Source organism: Gouania willdenowi, chromosome 11 (genome assembly GCF_900634775.1).
Source record: "Gouania willdenowi chromosome 11, fGouWil2.1, whole genome shotgun sequence".
Taxonomy (NCBI): domain Eukaryota; kingdom Metazoa; phylum Chordata; class Actinopteri; order Blenniiformes; family Gobiesocidae; genus Gouania; species Gouania willdenowi.
The window spans coordinates 2049107-2062425 of NC_041054.1; the positions used below are offsets into that span (position 1 = coordinate 2049107).

Genomic DNA, 13319 nt, shown 5'->3' on the forward strand with positions numbered 1-13319 from the left:
CTCAAAAAGTACACAAAACAACAATTGACAAAAGTTACTCAAAAATTAAGAAAACAACAAAAATGACAAAACGACTCCCAAAACACACACGCACAAAAAGTTCACAAAATGACTCCAGAAAACACAAAGAAAATACAAAAACACACAAAATGACAACATATATATATAAACACAAGGCCACCAATAACACACAAAACGAGAACAAAACACACAAAACGCCTCCTAAAATACACAAATGAGAACAAAACATACAAAACACCTCCAAAAACACACAATATAACTCCAAAAACATCAAAAAATACACAAAATGTATCAAAAACACATGCATCCAAATGTTTGACTGCAAACTGAATAAATTCTCACTGTTATTTTTGAAAAATGACTAAATTTTGGCGTCATTGTTGATGTTTTTTTTAAATGGCATTTTTTAAACAGTTTTTCTACTTGTGCAGCCAATAAATCATTGCTTAGAGTAAATGACCAACATTTACATAACATCTGGATGCAATTACTTTATTTTTGTCTTAATGAGGGAATTTTTGTGAGACTTTGAAATCTGCCTTTTTCACGTTCAGACTCCCATGATGCTTTGTGATGGTGATGTTTCCACGTGAAGTTCAGATCCTTCTCTACGTGGCGTTTTGAACCTGTATCATCATCATCACGTCGTACATCTCTATGTTTATCTGACACTGCACACGAGCAGCAGCGTTTTCTAATCCCAGCTCAGACTTTAAAGTCCTGCAGCTGTCAGAGCAGATGTTTGACAGCTGCTCTGTCAGCACCCATAAACAATCCACACGTTTACTCTGCTGTGAGTCGTTAAAAACTGTCAGAATGGAAAAAGTTGAGCTTCATCAAGCATTTCTTTTTTTTCTTCTTCTTGCTTTTTGACGAATCTTTTGCTTTTGACAGTTTCTAAAACTGTTGTTCTGCCGCGTGTCCATCTTCACTGATAAATAAAATCCCATTACTCACACGTCTGCAGTCGACGTTCCATTTATTTTGTGGAGTCGATGTTCCTTTCTGCCAATTCGTCGTTCAAAACAATAAATAAAACGTCAAAAGGCTTTGACTTAGCTCATGTTGCTAATAAAAGGTTTGAATTTAACACAAACAACCCATTTATTTATTTCATTTTAATACAATATATCTACACAGATTTGATCCTCCAAACTAAAGTTTTTATTTGTTAACTAAAGAAATCAATAAATAAAATATTATTTCCTTGAAGATAAAAAACGCAAAAGGTTAAAATTGTAGATTGAAAGTTTAATTTAATTTCCACTTAGTTTGGCGCATTGCATTGTGGGATGTGGAGTACCGTAGACCAGGGGTTTTTAACCTTTGGGTCGTGAGACACTGGGAGGGGGTCTATTCTAATAAGAACATTTTGAGCCCATTTTTGTTTATTTATTTCATTTTCTGCAACTACACCCAACTTGCCATATTTTAAATTGTTTTCATCACTTTTTTTAATGTATTTTGCTTCATTACTCCCATTTCTGACACTTCTTCATGTCTTTTCTGCACATTTCTCCACTTTCAAGACATTTTTGACACATGAACCTTTTCTACCACTGAAGTTGCACATATTGACCCATTATTGTCACTTTTAACCTCTTTTCACCAAATTTCATGCTTATTTTTTTTTTTTTTTTTGCCAATTTAACAACATCATGCCCATTATTTGCCAGTTTAAACTAATTGTTCCAATTTTTTGAACCCAGATAAATAAATAAATGTGTTTATCACAGATTCATAGAACAATAGACCATCATTTTACTGACTTTATGGATGGACCCCAAAAATCTCTCCCCTTTATTCCCCCTTATCGATGGTCCTGTCTCCACATGACTGTTCTTCAATGTTCATGTCTGTGTTCAACCACCTTCAGCTACAGTGGGGGTCCCCGCTCTCTGGAACCTTTATTTTGGGGATCGAGGGCTGAAAAGGTTGAGAACCACTGCTGTAGACGAATGCATATAAGTGTGATTTCTTGTGTTTTTTCTCCAGACGAGGAGGAACGTGATTGGTTTGTTCCCAGGATTCCCTGTGATTTCTCTGAGCTGGTGTGTGTGTGTGTGTGTGTGTGTGTGTGTGTGTGTAACAGAGAACTTGACACTGTTAGAGATCAGGAAGAGTTGTTCACAGCATTTATTTCCATTTTCTGACAAAACTCCACACAAAAAAACAAACTGGAGACCAAGCTGAAAAAAAGAGATCCTTCTGTTTTATTTCATTTTCCCAGTTCTGCTGCTGTTCTGCGTGTTCGGGGACAGAGCCTCGTTCCACGTTTCCGCTGATTTAAAGAATGAAATCGGAGAGAAATCTCTTTTTTTTTTTTCCCCGGGGACACAAAAAGATTGTATCGGTTTGTTTAACGGTTGGGACAAGGGGTGAGAACGGGTGCGGGAGTACAGGACAGAAGGTTTCCACGCTGTTCACAAATGGAAGGACGAAGGACAGATCAGCGGGGGGGGGGTAAGCCAGGGGAAGGAGAGTTAGGGAGGGGCGTGTGCTTTGTCATGTCCGAATGAAAACGTTGAGCTCCGACTCACTCCAAACTAAAAAAAAAACAACAACCACCACAGTTTAAAAAACAGAAGCGTGGGAGGCGAGGGGGCAGTGGGTGAGCAGAGGGGGCGGGGCCAGAGTCGTGTGGCAGTGATAACCGAGCTGGATACTAAAGCGACGCCACCCGCCCGCTCAGAACGCCACTTGGTAAAACATAATGGCAGTGAACAGTCGTTGGTTCGATGTGTCACATACACGCGCGCGCATGCACACACACTGAAGGTGCAGACGTATAGTGTAAAAAAATAGGGGGGCGTGGGGGGCTGATGTTGGTCCCGTTTGTTTGTAAATGATGGAGGAACGCAGAGCGGTGAATAACTTGGACACTTGGAACAGGAACAGGGGAGGAAGAGGAGGAGGAGGAAGAGGAAGAGGAGGAGGAAATGATGCTTTGATAATTTAATAGTACGTCTCCTTCTCCACCCAGCCTGCAGAGACAGAGGACAAACAAAGAGAAGAAGAAGAAGAGAGAACGTCGTCAGAACACGACTGTCACACTCAGCTTACAAGTACTCACGTTACTGTAATTGAATTGTTTTTCATGGGTACTTGTACTTTTTGAGTATATTTAGAAACCAGTAATTTTACTTGTACTTAAGAATGTTTTAAAAGAAGTGAAAGATCTGTCTATGTGTCTTGATAATTCAGAAAAAAATAGTCAGATAAAAAGGAAAAACAATTAGTCAGAAAAACAGGAAAAAAATAGTCAGAAAAACAGAAAAGCGCAAAAAACAAACCAAAAAAAAAAGTAACAGATTACAAGTACTCATATTACTTTAATTGTGTTGCTATTATGGGTACTTGCACTATTTTCAGTATATTTCTAAATCAGTAATTTTACTTGTACTTAAGAATGTTTTAAAATAAGTGAAGGATCCACACGATGTGCAGCTGAGATTTCTGGGACTTCCAAGTGTCTTGATAATTCAGGGAAAAAATACTCAGAAAAACAGGGAAAAGATTTCTCAGAAGAACAGAAGAAAAAAGCCTTAAAAAAAAAAAACTATCGCAAACTAATATTGCGTTTTTGTAAATCATCTGAAGCATATGAAATGTAAATACAATGTCACATTCGTTTGGTATGATTTCAGGAAGTTTGATAGTCAGTAAAATCATCAAAACAGGGAAAGACGATGAAACGAAAAACTTTAAATTCCAGAAATCTCAATCCCTCCCAAAAAAATAAATAAATATATATATATATATATATATATATAAAAATATATTTATAAGGACTGAAATTCTCCATTCCTCATAAATATTTCCTCATATTATATTAGTGAATTACACACATGACATGGCTCTTTTACGCCCCAGTAAATCTGTTTTAGAAAGCTACGTAACCCAGTTTTTCTGAGGGTCAAACATCAGTTCGTTGTGTGAATTTACCTCCGGGGTTTCGGCGAAGGATGAGTTTTCGGATCTCGTCGTAAATAAAGATGAGGAAACTGTACGGGAACGCACAGAACCACCAACTGGGCCTGAGAGACAGAAACAGAGAGAGGAAGTGAGGTCACTGATAGAAACAGGAAGTAATGACAGTGAGGGTGTGTCTTACTTCAGCGGGTACATCCGCAGTGCCACGTCCATACCAGGGCAGTAGGACAGGAACGCAGCCAGAGCCGTTTCCTCAAACAGGCCAAAGATTAAAATCTTATTCCTGTGGAAAAACACGAGGCACAGTATTTATCTATACCCACTTATGAAACACAATATTTTATAATTATATTTCACGTGTTCACAAGACAAAACTAGTCCCATTAGACAGTCATGTAACTATTGTGATTATTACACCTAAATATCCTGTTAGTAATGCTCTGACTAATTAATGATTAAATTATCAAGTCTGATCTGGTTGAATTAGAGGAAATCAGAGATCTATTTATCAACCATAACTTTATATAACTCATAAAAATACAAAATAAACAAGATTCAGCAGCAGTTCAAAGACACAATGTAGTTATTTTTGCTTATAATTTGATTATAAATGAGAGAAAAAACAACACTGTATTGTATTGTAGCTTTTTTAATGTGTAAATGATATTACTGAAGCAGATTCTAGTGCTAATAATAATAATAATAATAATAATAATGCATAGGATTTTATATAGTGCTTTATCATAGATACTCAAAGCACTTTACAGATTTAATGCATTATTCTTTCAATCCACACTTAGTGGTGGTAAGCTACTATTGTAGCCACAGCTGCCCTGGGGCAGATTGATGGAAGTGAAGTGTTGATGATGTATTAAATTTATTTTGTGTTTAAAAGGAACCTTTTTACACTTTTAAGTTGGGAATGTTTTTCTCTATCTCTTACTTTAATTTCTTTACAAACTGTAGGTCTAATAAACAGGTTAAGAACTAAATAAACACATAGTTTCACCAACATATTCTTCTTCTTTCTGTAAAAACTACCGTACTAATTATAAACTTCTCTCTGAAGACTAAAGGCTGTGATTTTCATGTATTCTCATTAATAGAAGCTACTGTGTATTTTAATCTATTAAAGTATCCAATTTGTAACTAGTTTTTTTTTTTCATGGCCCTGAATCACTTTAAAAATGCCCACATTTTTTTAGACTACGGGGACCAAAATTGCCCCCATAATATTTTCATTTATTCACCAATGAGAAATAAAAAATGTCTTTAGATATTTAGATGTTTATCCTTTGATGTTTTCCAACAGTGCCAACATGAATATGTTTCCATCCTTTTCCAAACCTGGAAATATATCAAATCTAATTCCATACTTGTCTTTGTCATTGCCCTAAGGGGATAATTAAAGTTCTGATTTTGATACTTGTGTAGGAAATACTAGCGTCAAACAAACACTGACATCATCACTGATGGCTGTAAAACCTGATGCACTGGTGACATCTAGTGGCCGCGGTGACAAACATAATGCAGTTAAAAAAATGCACCAAATATACTGTATATCTTTGAAAATTAGAGAAATGAGGAAGGAGAATGTATATCTAACAGGAGATGATGGCACATGTTCATTTTTTTGTTTATGTTTTTCTTAATAGCTCAATTGTAGTATTTATCTGTATTGTCCATTTAGTTTGTCATTGGATTTACATTTATTAATGGTGAAAAATTGGGGCAGAACTTGACAATCCTAGGATTCTTCCTGTCCCTTTTTGAACAAATCAAATGTGTATTATATTGAAATTGACTTTTTTATTTTATTTCATAGAGATTTCTGATGAGAATTGTTTATTCATTTTCATGTAAAAAAAAAAAAAAGAAAACTCACTTCATTCCCTGCTGGAACACAGAGTTGCGTCTGGTTTTGCAGATGATGACGTCGGCCCACTGCACCACCACGATGCTGACGAAGAACGCCGTGTGGCACGTGAACTCTACGATCTTACGCTGCTCGTACGTCTAAGGATCGGCAAATGCAATATTAAAAAATCATGGATACTTGTTCTATTTTAGTCATGAGAAAAGCTCAGGGGATCAGAATTTACCCATTGTTGCCCGTACGTGTCCTCCAGGTCGTTGTTGGAGCGATCGTCCCAGTTGAGGCGGATTCCCACCAGCGTGGACGGCAGGAAACCGTTTTCAGCCATGATGACGAAGTAGGCGAAGAAACCGCCGAGAGCCTGGATCATTCCTGCAGAAACAGTTTATTCTGTCACTGTCTGCTTTAATGTGGCGACGTACTTTAAACTTTAAAGTGATCCTCCATTGTTTTTACAAATGTGGCCTAAAAACCTTTAAAATGTCCTTATTAGAATACCTATATCTAACAAAACACATTATTATTCACCATATTAAGTTTATTAACTTTTAAAAAATTACCATTTTAGAGCCTGTGTTCCTCTATCTTGAAATTATGTGATTGATGATGTCACACGGCCCCACTGCCTGTAAACATTCCATTGTTTTCTATTGGAGTGAAGCATTCAGCCTGATTTTTATATCATTTAACAGCTTTTTAGATCATTTAAAAGATTTTTAGATCATTTGGCAGCTTTTTCAGTCAAAATGCCAATTTGCGCTGCTTTTGGTTGCTCTAAAAACCCAGGAAAAGTAAGAGATGCCAAAGTAACCCTCTTTTGTTCACCATAAAAGGATAAAAACAGTTAAAAGCTCTCCTAAGAACCCTTTACTCTCCCTTAAACAGTGCACTGACACGCTCAGGTGGCTGAAGTTAGTGAGTAAATCACGAACTATTGAAAGACTCCCACCCAAAAGAACTTTTAACCTTAAAAGCTTCTTTCGGAGAGCTCTTCTTCTCTGTCGCCTACAAAACTGCAAAGTTGGAACTGTCGCCCTCTGAGGTCACAGATTATTTTTCAAGTCACAACCGTTTTGATCCACTTTCAGTAAACAAAAGAGGTTTACATCAACATCTTTAACTTTTCTTGATTATTTAGAGCAACCAAAAGCAGCACAAGTTGTTATTGTGACTGAAAAAGCTGCTAAATGATCTAAAAATCAGGCTGAATGTTTCACTCCAATAGAAAACAATGGTTTGTTTACAGACAGTGGGTCCTTGTGACATCATCAGTCACATGATTTCAAGATGGAGGAACACAGGTTCTAAAACAGTAAAGTAGTCCCATTTGTAAAAGCTAATAAAACAAATATAGTGCAAAATAATGGGTTTCGCTAAGCAAAGATCTGATAATAAGTACATTTCATGGGTTTTAAGCCACATTTGGTAAAAACAGTGGAGGATCCCTTTAACACAGCTACAGAAGGGATGAGAGGAGCTACCGATCTGTCCGTAGGCGATGCTGATCAGCCGCTCGTTCACCAGTTTGTCCCTCAGTGGGTTCCTGGGCTGCCTCTTCATGATGTCGCTCTCTGCTGCTTCATAAGCCAATGAGATGGCCGGCACCTGACGGACGACAGAGTAGCCCTACTTTAAAGATCTGAATATTTTTGTCAGGTGACTTTTAGCACTAATTTTAAGTAGAAGTAAACTTCTACTTAAAGGGTTTTTTGCACTTTAACAACTGTTTCTTGTATGACCTACAACTCTGCATTTTTGCACTATTATTTATGTTAATGTTTATTTTGGTTTACACTGTCTGCTTTTGTATTATTTCGTTGCTGCAAAAGTGAATTTCCCCTTTGGAGATCAATAAAGGTGTATTCTATTCTGTGTAAAACAAGCTGTATTTGTTTGACAGGTAAGTTTCTTATTTGCAAACCATACTGAGTTTGTTTGTGAATCGTTGGGTGAGTAAAACATGTTTTTTTAAGGTTTTGAAAAAATGAGTTTAACTCCATAATCTAAGCCTACGACACTTTTTATGCAGGTCTTTGAAGGTGACGCCTCACATCTGTAAACCGTGACTTGTGGCAGAACGGCGCCCCCTGGTGTGATTGAAGGTTATGAAACCTGAGGAATGACCTTGACTTTCAGCTTTGCAAGTGGTCATGAATGTATGTAATGTAATTCATTTAAATGCAATTAAACCGGCAAATAATAGGCAAGACAAATCGTGAATGTGGTTAAATTGCGATTGATAGAGAAGTGGCAGAAATGGAAGTCATGTAGCAAAAATGCATTAAATAGGGCAAGAAAAAGTGATTTAAAAAAATAGGTTAAAATATGGCAAGTTTGGTGTCGTTGTAGAAAAAGGGTAAAAAATAAGCAAAGAAATTCACTCAAATTGTTTAGAAAAATATTCTTAGTTTCTTAAAAGGCATCTGGCGACCCCCTCCCAGTGTCTCCTGACCCCAAGGTTGAGAATCCCTGGTCTATGTTACACACGGTTGACCAGTGGACCAGTTAGTGTGAGGCTGGTGATTACTGGTATGAACCACCTGTGCTCCATGGTTTCAGCCTCACCATGTCTGTTCCCAGGTCGATGCACAGGATGGTGATGGTGCCCAGAGGCAGAGGGATGTTGACCAGGATGAAGAAGAGGAAGGGGGTGATTTCTGGGATGTTGCTGGTCAGAGTGTAGGCAATAGACTTCTTCAGGTTGTCAAAGATCAGACGACCTAGGAGGGTGGGGCAAAGAAAAGAGTTGCAATAAAAACTGTCACAACAACCAGGAAGTGATTATTCAATAGTCGCACCGTACATTTTTAGTTTGATCGGATGAATATACATTTTCATCCCAATGAACTAACTTCTAGCCAATAAATATCACTTGTTTCCTTCCCCCCCCTACATTTGATCTCTTTTTGATCTACATTTTTGCCCTTTTTCACTATTGTTTGCCACATTTTGCTCATTTAAGCTACCCTTTACTATTACATACCACCTGGTTTCTCTTTATTTGCCCATTTTTTAGCAAGTCTTGACTGCTTTTGGCCCATTTTCATCACTTTACACTTTTTTCAAGACAATTTTGATGCGACCTTTTTCGTCCACTTTTTACCATGTTTATCTCAACTTGCTCGTCAAAAGAAAAAAAAAAAATAAATAAAAAAAAAAAAAAACATAGCGGACCGGCCCAGCACATCTTGACAATGCCCGATGGCCCAGTCCACCCCTGTCCCCCTCACTAAATTGAGCATATCTAAACATGTATTAATCCAATCAAACTAAAAATCAACAGTGTGTCTATTGAATAATCCTGGAAGGACTCATCTCCTTCCCTCCTTCCTGATGTGGATCTCTCACCTTCCTCCACCCCTGTAACAATGGAGGCAAAGTTATCGTCCAACAGGATCATGTCCGCTGCCTGCTTGGATACGTCGGACCCGGATATCCCCATGGCAACGCCAATGTCAGCCTTCTTCAGGGCGGGGGAGTCATTGACGCCATCGCCCGTCACAGCTACGATAGCTCCCTGAAGGACAGGAGGACACAAACACTACCTGTCAGACTAAAGTCCACGGTGTGGTGTGCATGGCGGGTAGCGCATAGCAAACCTGTCTCTGGCAGCCCTCCACTATGATCAGCTTCTGTTGGGGGGATGTCCGGGCGAACACGATCTCCGTGTGGTTCCTCAGGATGTCGTCCATCTGCTCCTGACTCAGTTCCTTCAGGTCTGTACCGTGGATCACGCACGCCTTAGCGTCTCTGCATGCACAAAGCAGACCAATCACAATATCACACATTTACACACTAGCTTTCACCGCAAAACAGATGACTATAGGTTTACTCTTAAAAAGTGCGACAAATGGACAAATACATCCAATTCTGTTCAATCCCGTTACGTGTTATGGTTTGAATAGTGATCATGTTATCCTGTGACTGAAAATGAATGCTGAGCTTCAGCTAAAGTGCATTTTTTCACATGTTTCAGATTATTATAACTGCATTCAAATGTGAAAAGCCTCTGCAGCAAAGGCAGCTTTAGCTGATGGTGCATTAGCTAAACTGGTGATTAGTTTCCATGGTGACATATCACAGCAGAAGTATCTACAATCGCATAGCTGTGCTGGGTGGAAAATAATGGTTTGGGTTCATATCAAACATTTAAATGGGATTTTCCCTCTTAAATGAGTCACTAATGGTTAGCAGTGTGGCTAACGTAGCTGTTGCAACATATTTTATTTGAGGGTAATCATCTTTTAACCCTGTTTATCATGTTTGGTATGTTTTCAAGAACTTTAATAGCCAGTAAAGGCGTCTTAACAGAGAAAGATGATGAATGGGAAATGAAACAGAACAGTTTAACGTGACGTTGGAATGGGTAAACCCTGAAAAACCGTGCTTACCTGGGGTTGACCTGACTGACGGGGATATTGAGACGAGCAGCGATGTCCTCCACTGTCTCGTTGCCCTCAGAGATGATTCCCACACCTTTAGCGATGGCCTTGGCTGTGATTGGATGGTCGCCCGTCACCATGATGACCTTAAAGCAGATTCAGTGGATGTAAAATGAGCTCAACCAGAGGAAAGTGCTTTGATAGTTGACACGCTGTGAGCTTTAGCCCCACCCACCTTGATGCCTGCAGAGCGACATTTCCCCACGGCATCCGGCACAGCGGCACGGGGAGGGTCGATCATGGACATCAGGCCCACGAAACAAAGATTATCAATCTTGAAGTTGACGTCGTCCGTGTCGAAGGCGAAACCTTTGGGGTACTTGTCCCCAGGCAGGAAGAGGTGACAGAATCCTGGAAACACCACGGATTAAACATTAATGAATATGGATCTAAGGCTATATGATAAATCAGCTAAAAATCAATGCAAATAAGGGAGATTAAAATTGATACAGCACAGCATGTGCTTCCATACTCTGCTTAAACAATAGGGGGCGCTGGGACTGTTTTAGTGCTGCTTGTTTTGAGCTCACGCTAACATCACGGTCACTGGTTCAGCCGTTTTTTGATCATATTTGTTTATACGGTTATATATATATTTGTTGAATTTTGCAATATATTAGTTCTCATATGCACCTGTGGTGTGTATGTATGAATGACAATAAAGCTATCTATCTATAATTCTTGACAATTTAAATAAAAGAATAATAATCTGTCATTTTGAATAATCAGTTTTTTCTCAAAAACATCATCTCTGTGTATTATTATTTTTATTTTAAAATGGGGATTTCAATCAAATGGTTGGTTGTGTGTATCCTTACACTCCAAGTTATTAACAAAACAGAGGACCCACTCATACCCAGCACTCGCTCTCCCAGTCCTCCCAGTTCCAGGTAGGTGTTCTGGAAGGCCTCCTTCATCTCGTCGTCCATGGGCTGCTCCTTGCCTTGCATCATGATGGTGGAGCAGCGGTCCAGGATCCTCTCTGGAGCTCCCTTCATCACCAACAGGTAGCTGCTGTCGCTCTCCTCCTCCGCCTCATGGACGGACAGCTGATGGGAGCAGTGGGAGCGTCAGAGCCAGCGCGGGCCGTTAGGGGTGTGCATTGCCATGAATCCAACGATACGATACATTCATGATTTGAATGTCACGATACAATATATCTCGATACTAAACAATACAATATACATATCAATAATTACAAATTTCACCTTTACAAGTACAAAATAGTATGAAATACAATTGATTTATTTTTTTTAACTTGCGAGAACAAGAAAATGGTTACTAATTGTAATTAAAAAACAAGTGGTATGTAATCAAACTGTCAAATCACTTTTTTTTTTTTTTAAAAGTTTAACTTTTGTTTCTCCAACAGATTCTGATTCTGTTAATTCTTCTTCAAATTCTTATAATATTCAAAATAATTTTGAAGACAAAGAAGCAGAACAATACTACATTTAAATTAAGGAACTATTATTACAAACAGTCAAGTTGTCAACATAAGAACTGTAAACACACTGATCAATAAGAACAATTAACTAGTCTCTCCACATTAAAAAAATACATTAGTTGGAAGCTTTTCAAATTATTTGAACGAAGACATTAACTTAGAATGTGTGAGTCTAGTAAATCCTGCATAAAGTGAATATCATGATACGTTGCCGAATCGTTTTTTCCTTACACCCTTACGAGCCGTCAGCTTTAGTTTCGCTGATAAAACAGACGTCACCTGGTACTTGTTGGTGGAGTTGAATGGGATCTCTGCCACCTTCTTGTTCTTCTCCCTCAGCGCTTTGACGGAGCCACAGGAGAGCTCGATGCACTTCAGCAGAGCCGACTCGGAGGCGTCGCCGGCCACCTCGCGCTTCAGGATGGGTAAGGTGTCCTGCCCCGCCTTAAAGACGGCGCGGTTGCACAGAGCGGCGATGCGGGCCAGGGACACCCACGTAGTGGAGCTCTTATCAAAGGAGGAGCCTAAAGAGAAAGAAAAGCATGTTTATCACAATAATTCCAGCAAGTTGTTGTCTTTTTTTTTTAAATAATACGTTATGGTTTCAATTATTTAGACAACTGTTTTTCAGGAAGTTTACTTTGATCTCTTGACATGTTACTACTGTCAGCTGCCAGTCTTCTTCTGAGGCATCTGCTGACTGCTTTGATGTTTTCTGGACTTCCACATAATAATTCCAGTAAGTTCTTTTTGAATAATATGTTAACTTTAATTTATTCAGACAACTGCTTTTCAGATTAATTTACTTTGATTTCCTGACATGTTTTGACTGTCAACTGCCAGTCTTCTTCAGAGGCGTCTGCTGATCACTTTGATGTTTCCTTTGCTTCCGCGTAATAATTCTAGCAAGTTCATTTTGTCTTTTTTTTAAAAATAATATGTTACAATTTCATTTATTCAGACAACAGACAACTTTTTTCCAGAAATTTACTTTGATCTCCTGACATGTTTCGACTGCCAACTGTAAGTCTTCCTCAAAGGCATCCAATACTTGTTTTCATGTGTCCTTATGAGTTCTTTCTGAGCGTGGCATCATAGGGACACAAAATAGCGATCAGCAGATGCCTCTGAAGATACAGAGTCTGAATAAATCTGAACTTATTATTTTATTTATTTATTATGAAACCTTAACAGAGGCAGAGGAACCATCAATACTGGACACAGATCCATCAGGACTCACCAGACTGGTCCTCGGTGGTGTCCGCCTCATGGATCTGGTTGTCGAACCACATGTGGGCCACGGTCATCCTGTTCTGGGTCAGCGTGCCCGTCTTGTCAGAGCAGATGGTGGACGTCGAGCCCAGAGTCTCCACAGCTTCCAGGTTCTTCACCAGGCAGTTCTTACGAGCCATTCGCTTGGCGGTCAGCGTCAGACACACCTGAGAGGACGAGGGGCGTGAAGAAGGGACGAAGATGAACAGAATTAGAGTTTTTTTAACTCAAACGTCACCAAAGATGAGCAGCTCCAGGCACTAGAATCTAAAGTGTTTGGTAGCATCCAATAGGGGAGCTCCTCTTCATGTGGAGGAGCTGCTGCTCT

General features: G+C 39.0%; 1 protein-coding gene across 1 annotated transcript in view; it reads right to left on the reverse strand.

Annotated features, from left to right (window-relative positions):
* Positions 1-2211: 2211 nt before the first annotated feature.
* The window catches only part of atp1a3a (ATPase Na+/K+ transporting subunit alpha 3a), a 29449-nt gene continuing 18341 nt past the window's right edge, over positions 2212-13319 (reverse strand). Inside the window, exons 10-23 of the mRNA XM_028461637.1 lie at positions 12960-13158; positions 11999-12243; positions 11129-11321; positions 10448-10623; positions 10222-10358; positions 9430-9580; positions 9179-9347; positions 8396-8550; positions 7312-7435; positions 6057-6202; positions 5840-5970; positions 4136-4237; positions 3967-4058; positions 2212-3005 (exon numbers count right to left, since the gene is read on the reverse strand). Of these exons, the coding sequence (XP_028317438.1) occupies positions 2977-3005; positions 3967-4058; positions 4136-4237; positions 5840-5970; positions 6057-6202; positions 7312-7435; positions 8396-8550; positions 9179-9347; positions 9430-9580; positions 10222-10358; positions 10448-10623; positions 11129-11321; positions 11999-12243; positions 12960-13158 (2049 nt within the window). The 3' untranslated portion in view covers positions 2212-2976. The remainder of the gene's footprint in view (positions 3006-3966; positions 4059-4135; positions 4238-5839; positions 5971-6056; positions 6203-7311; positions 7436-8395; positions 8551-9178; positions 9348-9429; positions 9581-10221; positions 10359-10447; positions 10624-11128; positions 11322-11998; positions 12244-12959; positions 13159-13319) is intronic.